The sequence below is a fragment of the Gobius niger genome (genome assembly GCF_951799975.1).
Source record: "Gobius niger genome assembly, chromosome: 3".
Classification (NCBI taxonomy): domain Eukaryota; kingdom Metazoa; phylum Chordata; class Actinopteri; order Gobiiformes; family Gobiidae; genus Gobius; species Gobius niger.
The window spans coordinates 24,087,148-24,101,715 of NC_136854.1; the positions used below are offsets into that span (position 1 = coordinate 24,087,148).

The 14,568-nt window shown below is 39.3% G+C and overlaps 2 protein-coding genes across 7 annotated transcripts; both read left to right on the forward strand.

Moving 5' to 3' along the window:
- The first annotated feature begins 415 nt into the window (after positions 1-415).
- On the forward strand, positions 416-4,161 carry znf207b (zinc finger protein 207, b). Of its 2 annotated transcripts, XM_079554206.1 has the most exons (11): positions 416-597; positions 869-995; positions 1,080-1,218; positions 1,293-1,460; positions 1,616-1,691; positions 1,770-1,831; positions 1,918-2,051; positions 2,217-2,291; positions 2,750-2,989; positions 3,261-3,411; positions 3,483-4,161. In XM_079554206.1, the coding sequence occupies exons 1-11, from the start codon at positions 557-559 to the stop codon at positions 3,629-3,631; spliced, it is 1,362 nt and encodes a 453-aa protein (XP_079410332.1). In that variant the 5' UTR covers positions 416-556; the 3' UTR covers positions 3,632-4,161. The 2 variants fall into 2 exon arrangements, with proteins under 2 accessions (XP_079410332.1, XP_079410333.1); XM_079554207.1 differs by lacking the exon at positions 2,217-2,291 and having other exon boundaries at positions 417-597; positions 3,483-3,891.
- cd7al (cd7 antigen-like) lies at positions 3,825-14,085 on the forward strand. 5 transcript variants are annotated; one of them, XM_079554208.1, is made up of 6 exons: positions 3,825-3,932; positions 4,761-4,823; positions 11,137-11,496; positions 12,224-12,577; positions 13,301-13,404; positions 13,770-14,085. In XM_079554208.1, the coding sequence occupies exons 1-6, from the start codon at positions 3,908-3,910 to the stop codon at positions 13,971-13,973; spliced, it is 1,110 nt and encodes a 369-aa protein (XP_079410334.1). In that variant the 5' UTR covers positions 3,825-3,907; the 3' UTR covers positions 13,974-14,085. The 5 variants fall into 5 exon arrangements, with proteins under 5 accessions (XP_079410334.1, XP_079410337.1, XP_079410338.1 ...); XM_079554211.1 differs by lacking the exon at positions 3,825-3,932 and having other exon boundaries at positions 4,513-4,809; XM_079554212.1 differs by lacking the exon at positions 3,825-3,932 and having other exon boundaries at positions 4,513-4,809; positions 11,140-11,496.
- The last annotated feature ends 483 nt before the right edge of the window (positions 14,086-14,568 follow it).

Below are 14,568 nucleotides of genomic sequence, written 5' to 3' on the forward strand. Positions count from 1 at the left end.
GATTTCACATAGCCTACATTAAAAATGTTTTATACGCAAAAACATTGTTTTGGGTAATCATCATTTGTTTTTGTTTAACATTTGACAACAAACCGTAGGCTGTGGTATCAAATGTTGCTGGCTTAAAATCGGACTTTGCTACGATCAGATCATGCGTTGCATACACAGACATATTATTGTTGCGTAACTGCGTAGGTCATAATGGTCGTAACGCTACATTGACGCCATCCAGTGGCCAGTGTTACCACGCGCGTTGTAACATTTTGGGGCATGGAGTAATATTTTATATGAGTGTGCGAAAAAGTTAATATACTATGTTTTAGTGAATTTAACAAAATTAATCCATGTTCAGGTGTTAATTCTGGCGTGTTTTGAACGATAACATGAGCCAGTTTCCGGACATCATGTGATCTCGCTACGGTAACTTCCTACATCACCCCATCTCAAGCCAAGCGCCATTTTCGGCGTTGTCACGGAATAGCAGCATGCTATTATCAAACAGATAATAGGACCTGGTTTTGAATTTGTCGTACCTCGTTTCAGTATTCATTGAAAGATGGGACGTAAGAAGAAGAAGCAAATGAAGCCCTGGTGCTGGTATCCTTTCACGTTAACTATGATCTGTTGTGGGATGGAGTTGGGATAGTGCTAGGTTTAGCCAACTCGAGGCCTGTTAAAGCTAGCAGCTAACGCGCTAAACGTAGAAATATGATCCTAACCTTCTGTTGTCGGAAGCTGAAGAGTAAAGGTATCTTTAAGCACCATCACGTTGTTACATCAAACCTTTGATATAATATAGCGTAGTAAACCCTCCGCGTCTTGGTAGTTTTATTTTGCTCTCTTTGTGGGTCTTAACTCTTGCTCCAAGGTATTGTAATCGAGACTTCGACGATGAAAAGATTCTTATTCAGCATCAAAAGGCTAAGCATTTTAAATGCCACATTTGTCATAAGAAGTTATATACTGGTCCTGGTTTAGCCATCCACTGTATGCAGGTGGGTTTATCATTGTCATTCATCCTAGCAGTCATGAAGATTAAATGTGTTCGGTGCTCAAGGTTTTTATCAAATGTATTTCAGGTTCATAAGGAGACAATTGACAGTGTACCCAATGCAATTCCCGGGAGAACAGACATTGAGCTGGAAATCTATGGGATGGAAGGAATACCCGATAAAGATATGCAGGAAAGACGACGAACCTTGGAACAGAAATCTCAAGGTTCCCTCTCATCCAAAGTTGTTATTTAATATTTGTAAGGTTGGTTACTATTATTGTTTTATATTCACTTCTAGAAAGTCAGAAAAAGAAAAACCAGGATGACTCGGATGAGGATGATGACGATGATGAAGCAGGACCATCAGCTCAAACATCTGCACAGCCCCAGCCTGGTTACGCTGCTCCAATGGCCCAGCCTGGAATGCCTGTAGCTGGCACACCAGGGATACCTGGTGCATATCAAGGCAAGAGATATTGAAAAATAATTGTTATTTTAAGTCAAGGTGTAGACGTAAAATGACCATGTCTGAAATGTAGTGGTGTGCACAGACATTTTGAGGGGCAGGTGCTCAGCGAAGACAAAAATGAATGTAATCGTGAAAGGTTTCTTTGGTTACAGGAATGCCCCCTATGATGCCTGGTGTTCCTCCAATGATGCATGGCATGCCCCCAGGAATGCATGGAATGCCACCAGGGTGCGAGCTTCTTTTTGAAATAGACAAGTTTTGTTAAAACGGCAAAGGAATTTTTTGTTTATTCTTTTTATTCTGCAGCATGATGCCAATGGGTGGGATGATGCCTCCCATGATGCCGGGGATGCCCGGTATACCTCCAGGTTGGTACACTTGAAAATATTAACAGAACTGTTATGGCAAATGCATACAAGGTGTTATGAAAGTAATCCCTACCTGTGGTCCTCAGGAATACCTCCACACATGGCTCCACGCCCCGGGATCCCTCACCTTTCACCAGTCCCCACAGGAGCGATCCAGAGTCGACAAACTGCAGCAGCACAACCTGCTGTCACTAAGCCTCTGTTTCCCAGTGCAGCTCAGGTATAAAAATAAACCAGTAAACACTTCTTGTTTGGAAGTAAGAGTTCTAAACACTAGCCTGGTCCTTAGGTGCAGTAAACTATTAATGTTGTAGTTGAACAGGGTTAGTTACTATAGACCTTTTTTTTTTGTCATCGCTGTGATTTCCTCTTTACCATGCTGCAGATGGGCTCTGGAGCTTCATCTCCTGCAGACCTTCAGTCTGCCTCATCCCAGCCATCCTTTCCTATCACGCCTCAAGTATGCTCCCAGACAAACCTTGGACTGTGGCAGCTGCATGTTGCTTATTTAGCTTGAAGCCTGTAAATCCTTCAGTTTTGCCAGAAAACTTTTAGAGTTTTAATGATGGGTAAAACAGCTGTTGTATCTCGTACCAATGGTTTGCATGTGCTTTTCGAATACATTGAGGCCTTCTACTGGAGCATGATTCTGTACGGAATCATGTATTTTTTATTAAATAAATACAAAATCTACTTGAAGGTAAAGTCACAGAAATCTGCCCATATGAAGGTCTTTGGCAATTTATAAATTACAATATTAATCAGGTTCAGGGAAATATCACTAAAACGTTGAAATTATGTTTCTTCGGCCTTCTTTTTGACATTTCTTTGTCATTTTGTCTTATTTTGTTACTTTGAATTACTTACGTTTATTTTAAGTCAATTATGCAAACTGAGTGCTTTTGTCTCTTTGAACAGGCGCAGCAAAGTGCATCAGGAGTTACTGCTTCCACAGCAGCCACAACTGACCCTCCCAAAGCAACGTTCCCTGCCTACACTCAGCCCTCTGTCTCTGCCTCCTCTTCTTCCACTTCTGCTTCTAATCCCTCTAGCAGCACTGTGGCCAAACCCCCTGCCACAGTGACTAGTAAGCCTGCCACACTAACCACCACGAGTGCAACTAGTAAGTTGATCCACCCTGATGAGGATATCTCACTGGTAAGTAGCTATAGCTTTTCACTTTTCTCTTTTCACAGTAAGTAATGAATGCTATATAATTTGTAGGCTGTGCTATGTAAAATGTAAGTCAAACTTGAAATTAACTGATTTAAGTTCCTGCAAATACTCAATTGATTTGATAAAAGTTGTTAAAATGTGACATAAGATTCACTTTAGTCTTGAAAAACGGTACCTCATGTTTTGTCTATCTACACTCAAAAGTTAGCGGTGTTTCATTTCTTTAACCTCTGTCTATTTTGTTTCCAAACAGGAAGAGATGAGGGCACAATTGCCCCGCTACCAGCGACTTGTCCCCAGAGTGGGGCAAGCCCATGCTGCTGCTGCAGTGGCTACAGTGGGAGGGATGATTCCCCCACAGCAAGGAATACCCCAGCAGCCTGGAATGAGGCATCCCATGCATGGTAGAATATTACACCAAATTCTTAACAATGAATGTTGCAGTAGCATTTCCTAAGTGTCGCTTTGCTTCCAGCTCAGTACGGCGCTCCGCCACAGGCAATGCCTGGGTACATGGCTGGCGGGATGCCTCCGTATGGGCAGGGTCCTATGGTGCCTCCGTATCAGGGGGGCCCTCCCTTGGGCATGAGGCCTCCTGTTATGTCCCCAGCTGGACGCTACTGAAGCTTCAAAGCTGCCACCACTTTAGGTTTGAGGCTAACACCTTTTATCATCCTAGTGCTCTTTTCAACAGTAGCTGTGAGACCTGTGGTGGTGAAGACTATTGTTAGACACATGGACATTTAATATAGCATTAACACCACAAGATTCTGACAGCTCTGTTTCTTGATTATCTGTAAGAATTTATTTCCCCCCATAGGTTCCACTCAGGTTTATTCAAGTAATGTGTATTTAAAAACAAAACAAATTTTATATTTCCTTTGAAGCTGCTGGAGTAACATGAGCCTACCATCTTCTTACAAAGGCAAGTTTCTCATGTAAACATTTGATATTTTCTTTTTAATCCTTTGGTAGATTGAGGCCTTCACAGCATGCTTAGGTGCTGTTGGACATGCGTCCCCAACTTTGGTTGGTGAGGGTCTCAGTGTTAAAAATGATTCCTGATTACTGTTACAAATCCACGACTCATAAGTCGCTAGCGTTATTTTTGTTTCAGGTGTGGTTTTAGTGATCTCGGTTAAATGGGTACATGTATTCATCCTTTGTAATGTTTTATGAATCTGTTGTAATAAAGTCCATCTTGAAATCCTGTGCTGATTTGTCCTGACCTACAAAGGTGAGTCATGAAGGTTAGTACTGGTGTTCAACTGGAACACCAGATTTGTCTAACAGTATTTCATCCCACAAATTTGCCATCATCAATTTAGGGAAATCCACTTCATGTTTTATTTCTCAACAGCCACTGAATATTTATAGATATTTAGTCACTGTGGAGTTGATGCTGGCTTACATCTGGTGTCAAATGTTGCATGTTTGATATGACTTTATGTCTGCTCAATTCTGCAATTCTGTCATGTAATGAGTCTTAAGTAACAAAACACTGGCTATCTCATTCTTCTATAAAATATCACATCCATACAAATTCAGTCTGGCTTGCCCTCACCAGGGCACAACAGTCCAGCATGTTTGTAATAGAAATGTCAGTAGGGTTCCCTGAAATGAGACTGGCTTTTGCATATTTTTTTAATTGTTAGCTAGATCTCTATAAGGCCTCTTTCACATATCAGGGGACTCTTATACCTGTTCTCAGGTAAACAAGTACTCATTTATGTGTATTTGTTTTTGTCTGTAGCCCTTCCATCAGCTTTTGAGCCTTTAAATCTACTGGGCTGCCATGACAGGTCAGTTAAACCCTGTAAGTACCTGCTGTTCATTGTTCTAGTTTGGTTTTCACGGTCAGGTGCTACAGCAGGGGAGAGAGGGGTAACATGAAACACAGATTTTCTGAGATGTAACACTTTTATTTTCATGTAATGGTTGAAATTGGTAGGCCTACATCATTTGAACATATCAGGGTATAAAACGTCTTTATAAAAGTTGATTAACTTTTCGCATGTTCCCAAAAACAATACTTTTTTAATGTTTCTGGGGCTGCTAGAGACCACAAAATTGAAATTAAACAAACACTTTGGCATAAAATGGTGGACACTAACATGTAATATTTATACTTATTTCAAGTGTAATTTTAAACATTACATCAGTTCAACTCACACCAGGGGTAAAGTGGGGCACAAGACAACTTTTGTTTCGAGAGTTTGGGGAGAGAACTTCACTGAACCCATTTTGTCCAGAATATATATATTTTTTATATAGAGATTCAGTTAAATGTTTTTTTATATTCTTGCGAAAATTGTTTTTTTTACACAAGCAAAAAGGAATCACTATACCCCACTCTCCCCGACTGTGTCATAATCATATTGAAGCGGGATATTGAAGTCAGTAGTTCCCAAAGTGGCGGTCGGGACCCCCCAGGGGGTTGCGAGCACTAATTTTACCAAGAGGATTTCAAGATCAAGAGTATTTAATATAGTTCATAACTGAAAATATGAATTTGTGTTTGAGGTCAAATAAAGTTAACAATGTAAATGCATATTACTAATGTGTTATGCCTTGATTTTGGGGGTCCCGATCTGAAAAGTTTGGGAACCCCTGATCTAAGTGACTGTATTCTTTTGAGTATTTCAATATAATAAAAGTTGAGTGTGTCCCTTCTGTTTTAAAGTGGTAAGTAGCCAGTTAGGTGATTGTGCATCATGCAGATCTAAAACTGTAGAGGCAACAGCAGTTGGTGTAATGGCTACATGAAGGTTGGTAGCATTTTTCTTGTGGACCATGATAAAGTTATTTCAATCATGTTATGTTTATAAGCAATTTCACAAAAAAATGTAAGGTGTCAATAAAACTGCTGTATTTCCTTTTTGTTTTCTTGGATTTTTATTGACTTGCGCATTTGCTGGAAAAAAAACCTAACTCGACCTAACCTAACACATTTTCACACAAAAATATATACATTTAAATGCTGACACTGACGGAGCAAGTCCAACTTGCTCGCCCTTCTTTCCTGAACATTGGGCCCAAACATGGGCATAAGCACAATGAGCCTTTAGTCGTGTCTCAGCGTGTGTAGAACAATATGGAACGAGAGCGCCACCTGCTGCATATGTGGCTTAAAGTGCATGTGACATTAGACCAGGGGTGTCAAACTCATTTTGGGTCGCGGGCCGAAATTGAGCTCCCACGGCGGGTCGCATATAGGAGAAAATGTTTCCAATAAATTAATGAGCTGTGATTTGGTCAAAGGCCCAACTTGACTGTAGCTTCATTAATAACGTCTTACACTTTTTTTTTCTTCATTAACTCCACACTCAGTGGTGGTAAGTTGTTATTGAAGCCACAGCCGCCCTGTGGCTATATAATGTGTCGTTCATATCCTGAGCTCTTATTAGCCTATGTCAGTGCCCTCTGCTGGACACGTGTGGAGCTCTTTACTTTTTTCAATGCCCCCAAGTGGCTAGAATGAGCAATAGCCTATGGTTCTTTAAAAAAAAAAAAATCATAACTCCGCACAGGAATGGGCTAGAGGGTCAGTGTACTTTTGGGTATTTGGATTTTCTTTATAGGAATGAAAATAAAAAATGGAAAAACAAGTTGTTTTTCAATTTTGGTTTGCAAATTAAAAAAACAAAAATGAAAAAAACATCCATTTTTAGTTTTGTATCCAATCGAATTAAATGTTGTTTTTAAACATGAAAATCCAAATACCCAAAAGTACACTGACCCAGGGGCCGGGTTAAATCATCTCGCGTATGTTTGACAATTCTTGCTAAAAAATAGTTGACACACATTTAAAAAAAAAAACTATTACCCAGCTTTATTTAGATTGACCTTTGTGCGATGTTTATAGTTTCATTTGCTTATTGGACACTGACAGGAAATGACATGGAGGACAACAATTTTAATCTGTTGCCATGCACAGAAATGAGTGTCAAACCATATCTATGCCACTTCCTGTCAGTAGTTTCAATATTCAAAAATAACTTTTCTGCCCAACATTTCTTCATTAATTTGCTGCTTCACTGAAATAAAATGATTAGGCCGTTTGGAACTCTATCTCTACAGTTTTCTGATTTGAGGTTACATCTTAAATTATGTTTTTAGGCACAATTTTCTTTGTTATTATTTTTATTAAATAACTCCATTTGAGTACCTACATTCAGTTGAAATTGTGGGGTGTCAACAGACTTACAAGTAGTGAGATAGAATACAAAAATACAAAGGAATTGGTTGTCCAGGGGTTTCACAGCAGTCCGTTTCTTCATGTGTTGTAGCGATTAAATTAATAAGCTCTAAAAATTGTTTTACGTTTCAAAACTTTTTTTTCCCGAGTATGACTATGGTATTAATTAACAAATCATGCACAGAGTTTTTAATTATGAAACCATACAGAATATTTCCACGTTTAAAATCAGGAGTTGGCACATATTTTGATAACCAAGTCATCCCAAAAGGCATAGATACATTCATAATGCAACAATAATATATGGTCTGTATTTTCAACATGTTCAGTGGGCTACAAAAGGAGAAGTTATTGTTCTCAAATCCAAATCGTTTACTCAGGAAATCAGCACAGGGATATATCCTATTAATAACTTTGATATTAATCTCTTTCGATTTGAGCGCAACAGGACATTTTAAGAATTCTAAGATAAGAAATCTTTTGGAGAACTGTGGATTCAGAGCTCTAGATGTCTTTGTTAAATGTATTACAGAATGGTTCAGTTTAGAGTTGTCTAACTTCTAACCACTCACTATAAGCAAAAGAAGATTTGTATTCCATTTCTGTACACATTTGAAGCTAATAAGACTGAGGTATTGCTTTAACCACCAGGTTGTACTCACGTTCACTGGTTTTGTTATATTTAGCACTAAAGTTTTTCAAATGATAAAATATTCCCAGAATAGTCCTCATAGAGATCTAGCTAACAATTAAAAACATATGCAAAAGCCAGTCTCATTTCAGGGAACCCTACTGACATTTCTATTACAAACATGCTGGACATCAAATATAGCACAGACCAGACTTCCTTATCTAACCATTTTTGTATAAATATAGATTTGTTTTTATAAAGTGCATCTACAATTCCACAGAGGGGTCATGTGTTTGTAAATCAATTTCCAATATAGTAAAACCTGTTGATGAAATGATGAAAGTTTATGGGGGACTTGTTTTTTTTTAGGCCATAGTCACATCTGAGTTGGGAATCAATGCCTCCTAATTTTGTGAAAACTTCATTAGGAATATGAAACCAGAAATGTTTGGGTTGTCTAAGAAATTGCCTCAATCAATTAATTTTGTTGGTGCAGTTAATACATTCAAGGTCTATTGCCTTAACACTTCATGAACCCTTTTTAATATAACGTGTTTTCCCTTTCCAGATATAGTTGACATTTGTTTGATTAATTGCTTTAATTGCATCTTGGGGCATTGGCGTGAATTGGGTAAATGAATCAGGAAGTTAATTCCATTTTTGTCAGAAATGTTCCCTGCCACCTTAGGGTTAGGTTTAGGCTTAGCAATTGTGCATGTCCAAATCTCAAAGCGTATTGACTTGAGACCTTACAGCCTATATGCCAGTGTGATACCTAATTTGAAAGCCAAGACGTTCTAATTTCTCAAACTATGTGTAAGATCTGTGTGAGTGAAACACAACTTACATTACATTTTCCGTTCCTAACCCTAATCATAACCCTAACCCTAGCCCCCTGATCGGGGGGACGGCAAATAACAGGTTAATGTTACAGGTCAATTGTATTGATTTATTTTCTAAAGAAATCTATCGATTGAGAATTATAGAGAGTAATTCAGTCCTTGTAGTCCATCACGTATATTGTCGTCCCTTAATAAAGCCTGATTGTGTTTCTGAGATAATATTGGCGATACCTGTTTTAAATTGCATATAGCCCATATGTGTTAAAATGTTGTAATCGTTGTTAAGTAAGTAATTGGTCTGTTGGTCATTTTTGGATCCTTACCAGATTTGGGAATTAGGGTAATAATCCCCTGTTTCCTAGTGTTTGGTAATATTTATGTTGTAGAGATTTCTTTTATCATGCTGAAAATTATATCTTGTAGATGAGCCCAGAAGTGCCTATAAAAAATACTTGTTAGGCCATCTGAGCCTGGAGAATTGTCTGAAGCATTTTAGGGCTTTCTACTGCCTCCATTCTGAGCTCAGCATCACATAATTTCCTAAAACACTTGTCAACCTAAGGGATTTCTTCTGTAATAGATTCAAAGAATGATCTGTATCAGTGTGAGAGTAGGTCCGTGTGACAGTAGGAGGAGGAGCACAGTTCCAAACTATGCCTATTTAAATATATATTGAAATGGAACCTCAAATGAACTGACAAACCAAATAAAAACAACAGTCACTCTGTAATGGTGGGCAGAGTTCCAAGCAGCTGCTTACCAGCTGACAGAGACTGAGAATCATAGCTAAGAATGGTCTGTAGACTGTTTGACACCTTTGAGTGTCAAACCACAGCACCCAAAAGGGTGTCAAACTGATGGAAATTATGAGTAAGTTAGTGTTGTGTTTATTATTGTTATTGTTGTTATTTGTTGTATTGTTTGTGAACACCACATTGTGTAACATTTCACCCAATAAATAAAATAAAATAGGCCACAAGAACTTTTTTTTATTAAGGATGTTTGCTAAAATAAATATTAACAAACAAACATGTTTTTTTCTCCTCAGACCTTTACTGGGGTGGGAAGTCTCCCGCTCATCTCAATGGACATGACTAAAGTCAGACAAATTTAAACAGGTTATGTCCACGTCACGTCCTCATCCAAATCTGAATATAGATCACAATGGTCAAATGTCCATGAAGCATAATGTGACATGAGAGGAATAGACACGCAATGGTCCAGATTTCTATAACCCACTACAAAAAATAGCATTTTCTTTGTCTAGCTGGTCATTGGGAGCGTGTTTTGTATTGCTGGCAACAGTAGTGTGCCTTTAAGATTTGAGACGCAATATTATTTTTTAGCTTTATTTATTTTCAAGAAATACTTACAAAAAGCTTAGGTGTTTTTTCCCTCTCTATCAGATTATTATCGGAACACCATTGAGTGCATTTAATATAAAAAATATCAAAGATAATTTTCGAGCCAGTTAGACTGGATGCAGGCTACTGATCATGTCTTTATATGGTGCTTCCTGGCCCCTGACCTATCTTGACTGTAGGCTTCCTGTGACTGTTATGTGACTTCTAGGATACAGTTTAATTTGCATATGGGCAATTGTCCATAAAAGGCTTACATTGGTATTTAAATACAATTCTATTTCATTCATTAACCAAAAAAAAAAAAAGTTTTTATATCTCTTCAGTGAAGTGATTTCAAAGATAAGTTCCAGGCTCAGTCTTAAATGGAAACATTAGTCAGTGGCTTTGCCACTGGTAGTATAGAAGATTTCTGCAAAACTTTAAATCATGTGCTGCTTGTTTCTTTTTAGACCTTTTAGTTCAGTGTTAAGATCTGAGCAGTGAGTGGCAGTTCTTAAGGTGGAGCCACAGGAGTTCCTCTTAGGTTTCTCTAGTCTACATCATAGCATCACAAACACCAGCAGTATTCAAACAGCATGCACCGGTGAGGCTGTCACGACTGCTCCATCACTGCTCACGCGAGATTCAACTAAATATGAGTGGGGTTAGCTCTCTATATCTTTGGACTCTGTTGATACATGCCGGACCTGGTGAGTGTTATTTTTTACATTAAGTATGGCAAAATGCTTTATATGATCTCATCACACACAGTAGGCCATTACCACAAGCCCATGTGCTTCAGACACCTGGAGGAGCAAAAGCAGAGACTGTTAAAAACTGTTTGGTGACAGTCAATATGAAAATGCTTCAAGTTTGTAGATTTATGCTTTTTTTTTGCTCTTATTTAAGTCTATTTTTATAGGCGCTGCTTTTTGACGGTCATTATAGTTGCTGATGCGTTAGTTTAACCAAAGGCTTAAGCCAATTTCTACAGCACATTGTCTGAAAAGTGTTATTTTTGTGGTACGGCTTGAGAGAGAACTTTCGTCGGCTGTAAATGCCCTGTAAGCGTTTTCACTACTGACTAATATTCTAGCCATGATTCTTGTTTACAGCAGTGCTGTGCAGTACTATCCAGTTTTTAGCGCGTGAAGAGGGGGACTCTGTTGTCCTCGCCTGCCAGGTGGCCCAAACTAAACCCCCGCCCATCGGAGTGTACCTGAAGCGCTCCTGGCTGCGGCCCAAAGAAGTCCTGTTCAAATACCAGGGGGCAGAGGTGAGCCTGCTGGACAAGGAGATCTTTAACCGGACCAGCGTGAGCGGAGACGCCAATGTCCACGCGCTCAACGTCACCATCTCTGATCTGCGGGCCTCAGACACAGACCGCTACTACTGCGAGTTCAACCTGGACAGCCCGCTGGCTGAAGACACGGTACAGCGCGGGGACACCGAGTATTTTCTCTTCGTCACCGGTGGTGAGTGCAACATCCAAAACTGCTCCCACTGCCCATTCATATTTGGGAGAATCAGATCACATCAGGTGTTGTTACGAAGCGGGTCAGTGTTGTTTGTTTGAGGACACTTGACTGTTTCGTAAGTGAATGAGGAATGACCATCAGCCTATCACATGCTGTGATGACTCATGTCCTGAGGAAATGCCATGGATCCCACCAAAGTCATCTATGTTGAGCAGAAATTACACTTATGTGCAGCATCTTCCCATTCACTTGAGCTTTATGACACCAGGTCAGGGGTCAAAAAACCTTTTCTTGCAGATGTCATAGGTAAGAATAATCCTACCCCTGCGTCACTAGGACTCACGGAAATACTAATTTAAAAAATAAATAAATCCTTTTTATTTCGTCGATTAAGTAAGTTGATTTATTTGCCGCACAGTGCGATTTCGTTTATCAACAGATTATCTTTGTTTCTCAACCATTGTTGGACCTATTACATTTTTGCTAATGATGGGGCTCAAGGGTGTTTTAAACTAAACACATTTTCTGGCTGGTCAAGTCTTTCTCAAATAATTTAGATATTTACCAGATGAAAATAGTTTTTTCTGCCATGTGCCTCAATCAAAATCCCTCCAAATGCAATCAGTGGCAGTTTGCTGTTTGAAGAACGTCAGTATGTAATAATGCTTGTTTGCTTTGCAGCTTGTCATTGTAATGTGACTCTTTCATGCTTTTCTTTTTGAAGTTCTGGATGTGGATAGGGATTTGGTAGACGCTTGTGTTGGAGGCTCAGTCGTGTTGCCCTGTGTCCCGCCGGTGGGTGACAGCTCTGCTGTGGAAGGGGTTGTTCTGAAGAGGCTGAGGGGACAGCAGCCCATGGAGCTTTTGTACCACTCAAAGCACACTTCATGGTCCTCCCAGTTCTCTGTGGACAGGTTCCAGCTGAGCACTGCTCCAGGACCAGGGGGCATCAGTTACAGCCTGACTGTGGGAGCCCTACAGCCAGAGGACAGTGGGCTTTACAGCTGCCAGCTGCTACTGCATGGACGGCCACACAGCCCCTCCATGGGCCGACAAGGGAAATATGTGTCTGTTCAAGGTAAAGGCACAACTACTTTGGTCAGTACAATTATTAATCCGCACATCGTTCTTCCCTCAGTCTGCAACTGACAAACTAACATGAATTGAAGTTGCTGCTATGGATATTTATACCCGGAAAAATCCAAAGTGCATATGATAAGTCAGACTATCCATTTCACAACAGTAGCTCAGTGGTTAGAACATTTGTGCATCAATCAAGGTTGGTGGTTTGAATCCAGCTCTGACCAGTGCATATGGTCATTGTGTTCTGTCTCAGGGTTTTATTCTTGGAATATGGATCTCTCACTTGACATTTTTCTTCTAACTTTTCTACATAAAATGTCCTCTTTACTGGTGTAAAATTGAATGATTGATATTATTTACCAATGGCAATATTCCATCAAAGGATGTTAATAATGAGAAAAGCATGACAACCAGTCCTATGCACCTTGAGACTTCATATAGGTCATCCTACCTACAGAAATATTGTTTTTAAACAGGATTTAAAAGCAGTAGTTAAGGTTTCGGTCTCACGTCTGTTTTTGCAACATGGTTATAGCTAGCTGTTTCTCATACTCTCTGTAATTCTCTAAGGAAGGAAGTTTGCCTCAGTGGTTTCTGCATTTCCATCCCACATTGCACTTCACACACATATTCTCATACACTGTGCTTGTGCTTTTGACACATCTGATCTATACAAAGACATTAAGCCGCATGAATGTGTTTGTATTTGTCTCTGCAGGTGACCAGTGTGGCTGCTCCTCTTACTCTACTCTCATATATGCCTTGTCAGCAGCCGTGGCCGTCACCGTTGTCCTTCTTCTGGTGATCGTACTCATGCACAGAGTGAGTTTGAAACCAGGCTTGTTTTTTTTTACTGTGTACAGAACAAAGTGAGGCCCACTACTTGAGCACCTGCGTGTTAAGAACGTGGCACACACTTCCTCTGCTGCTAACCTCAAACCACACAAATTTCACAACTGAGCAGCTCTAAGATGTAAGCTATTTTTCTGGTCAATTTAAATGAGGAACAAGAAGATTTCTCACATTGATTTGCTAAATTTGAATTACACTAAAATGGTTTAATTCCGAACACTATAAAGTAAAGGTTTGAATGCGCTGGAAATAGTCCAAAAAAAAGAAAAGTCACAATATTTGATTTAACACAGGAAATACATGTGGTCTTCAGTGATTTTGTTTTTCGTGTGAAGGGGAAGCGCAGGCAAGCGACGGCAATACACACCCCAGCACCCATCTATGAGGAGATGTCTGGGCTGCAATCGAAGAACGCCTCACGGTCTAGGCGCCACACGGAGGAGGCCCAGTCAGAGTACAGAAACATCTCACTGACAAAGCTGAGCCCGGAAAACCATTACGAGAGTCCAAATGGGGCCTTCTCCCCAAAACCTGAGTGATCTTGTGATGAACTTTAATCCATTGCCTGAAACGTTAAGTCACTTGCCTGTTTTATTCTGAGAAAGAAGAAATGTAATTATTCATAGTTAATAATCAATTTTGCAATGTATTTTTGTCTCTTTTGCATCATCATAAATTAAGTGTCTGCTGTTCATAAAATGCTTTTAATATATACTCATTTTGATCTTGGTGGTAATATATACAAATCTACATAGACAAGATAAGTTTACTTAATTAGTAAATTTACTTGTTACATTCCGCTCTTAGAAACACTCAGGGTGTGCTAATAGGCAGAAAATGTGAGAAAAACAAACAAAAAACAATTAAATAGTAAAATAGTTGTATCTTATGTACAATGACTACCGAGTAATTAAAACTAAAGTCATTATTAGCAGTGCAGGTTTACATCATAGTGCAAGACGTATTCTGTTGTAGACCAGGGGTGTCCAAACTTTTTTCACCGAGGGCCACAAACAGAAAAATATACAAACAACTGGGCCAAACTCAGTAGAGGTCAGATATATAACCTCACCTCTATTGTATTAAAGTTAGCAAATTTAATAAAATGTTAACTTTTCTTTTTAATTGAATATG

What these genes read in the sequence shown, in the direction of transcription:
- znf207b (XM_079554206.1), top strand. Translation starts at nt 557, where the DNA reads ATGGGACGTAAGAAGAAGAAGCAAATGAAGCCCTGGTGCTG. An exon ending in GATGCCCGGTATACCTCCAG is followed by an intron (nt 1,832 to 1,917) that starts GTTGGTACACTT and finishes TGTGGTCCTCAG; the next exon opens with GAATACCTCCACACATGGCT. An exon ending in TGTTTCCCAGTGCAGCTCAG is followed by an intron (nt 2,052 to 2,216) that starts GTATAAAAATAA and finishes ACCATGCTGCAG; the next exon opens with ATGGGCTCTGGAGCTTCATC.
- cd7al (XM_079554208.1), top strand. Translation starts at nt 3,908, where the DNA reads ATGAGCCTACCATCTTCTTACAAAG. An exon ending in CCTACCATCTTCTTACAAAG is followed by an intron (nt 3,933 to 4,760) that starts GCAAGTTTCTCA and finishes TTTTGTCTGTAG; the next exon opens with CCCTTCCATCAGCTTTTGAG. An exon ending in TGACAGGTCAGTTAAACCCT is followed by an intron (nt 4,824 to 11,136) that starts GTAAGTACCTGC and finishes TCTTGTTTACAG; the next exon opens with CAGTGCTGTGCAGTACTATC.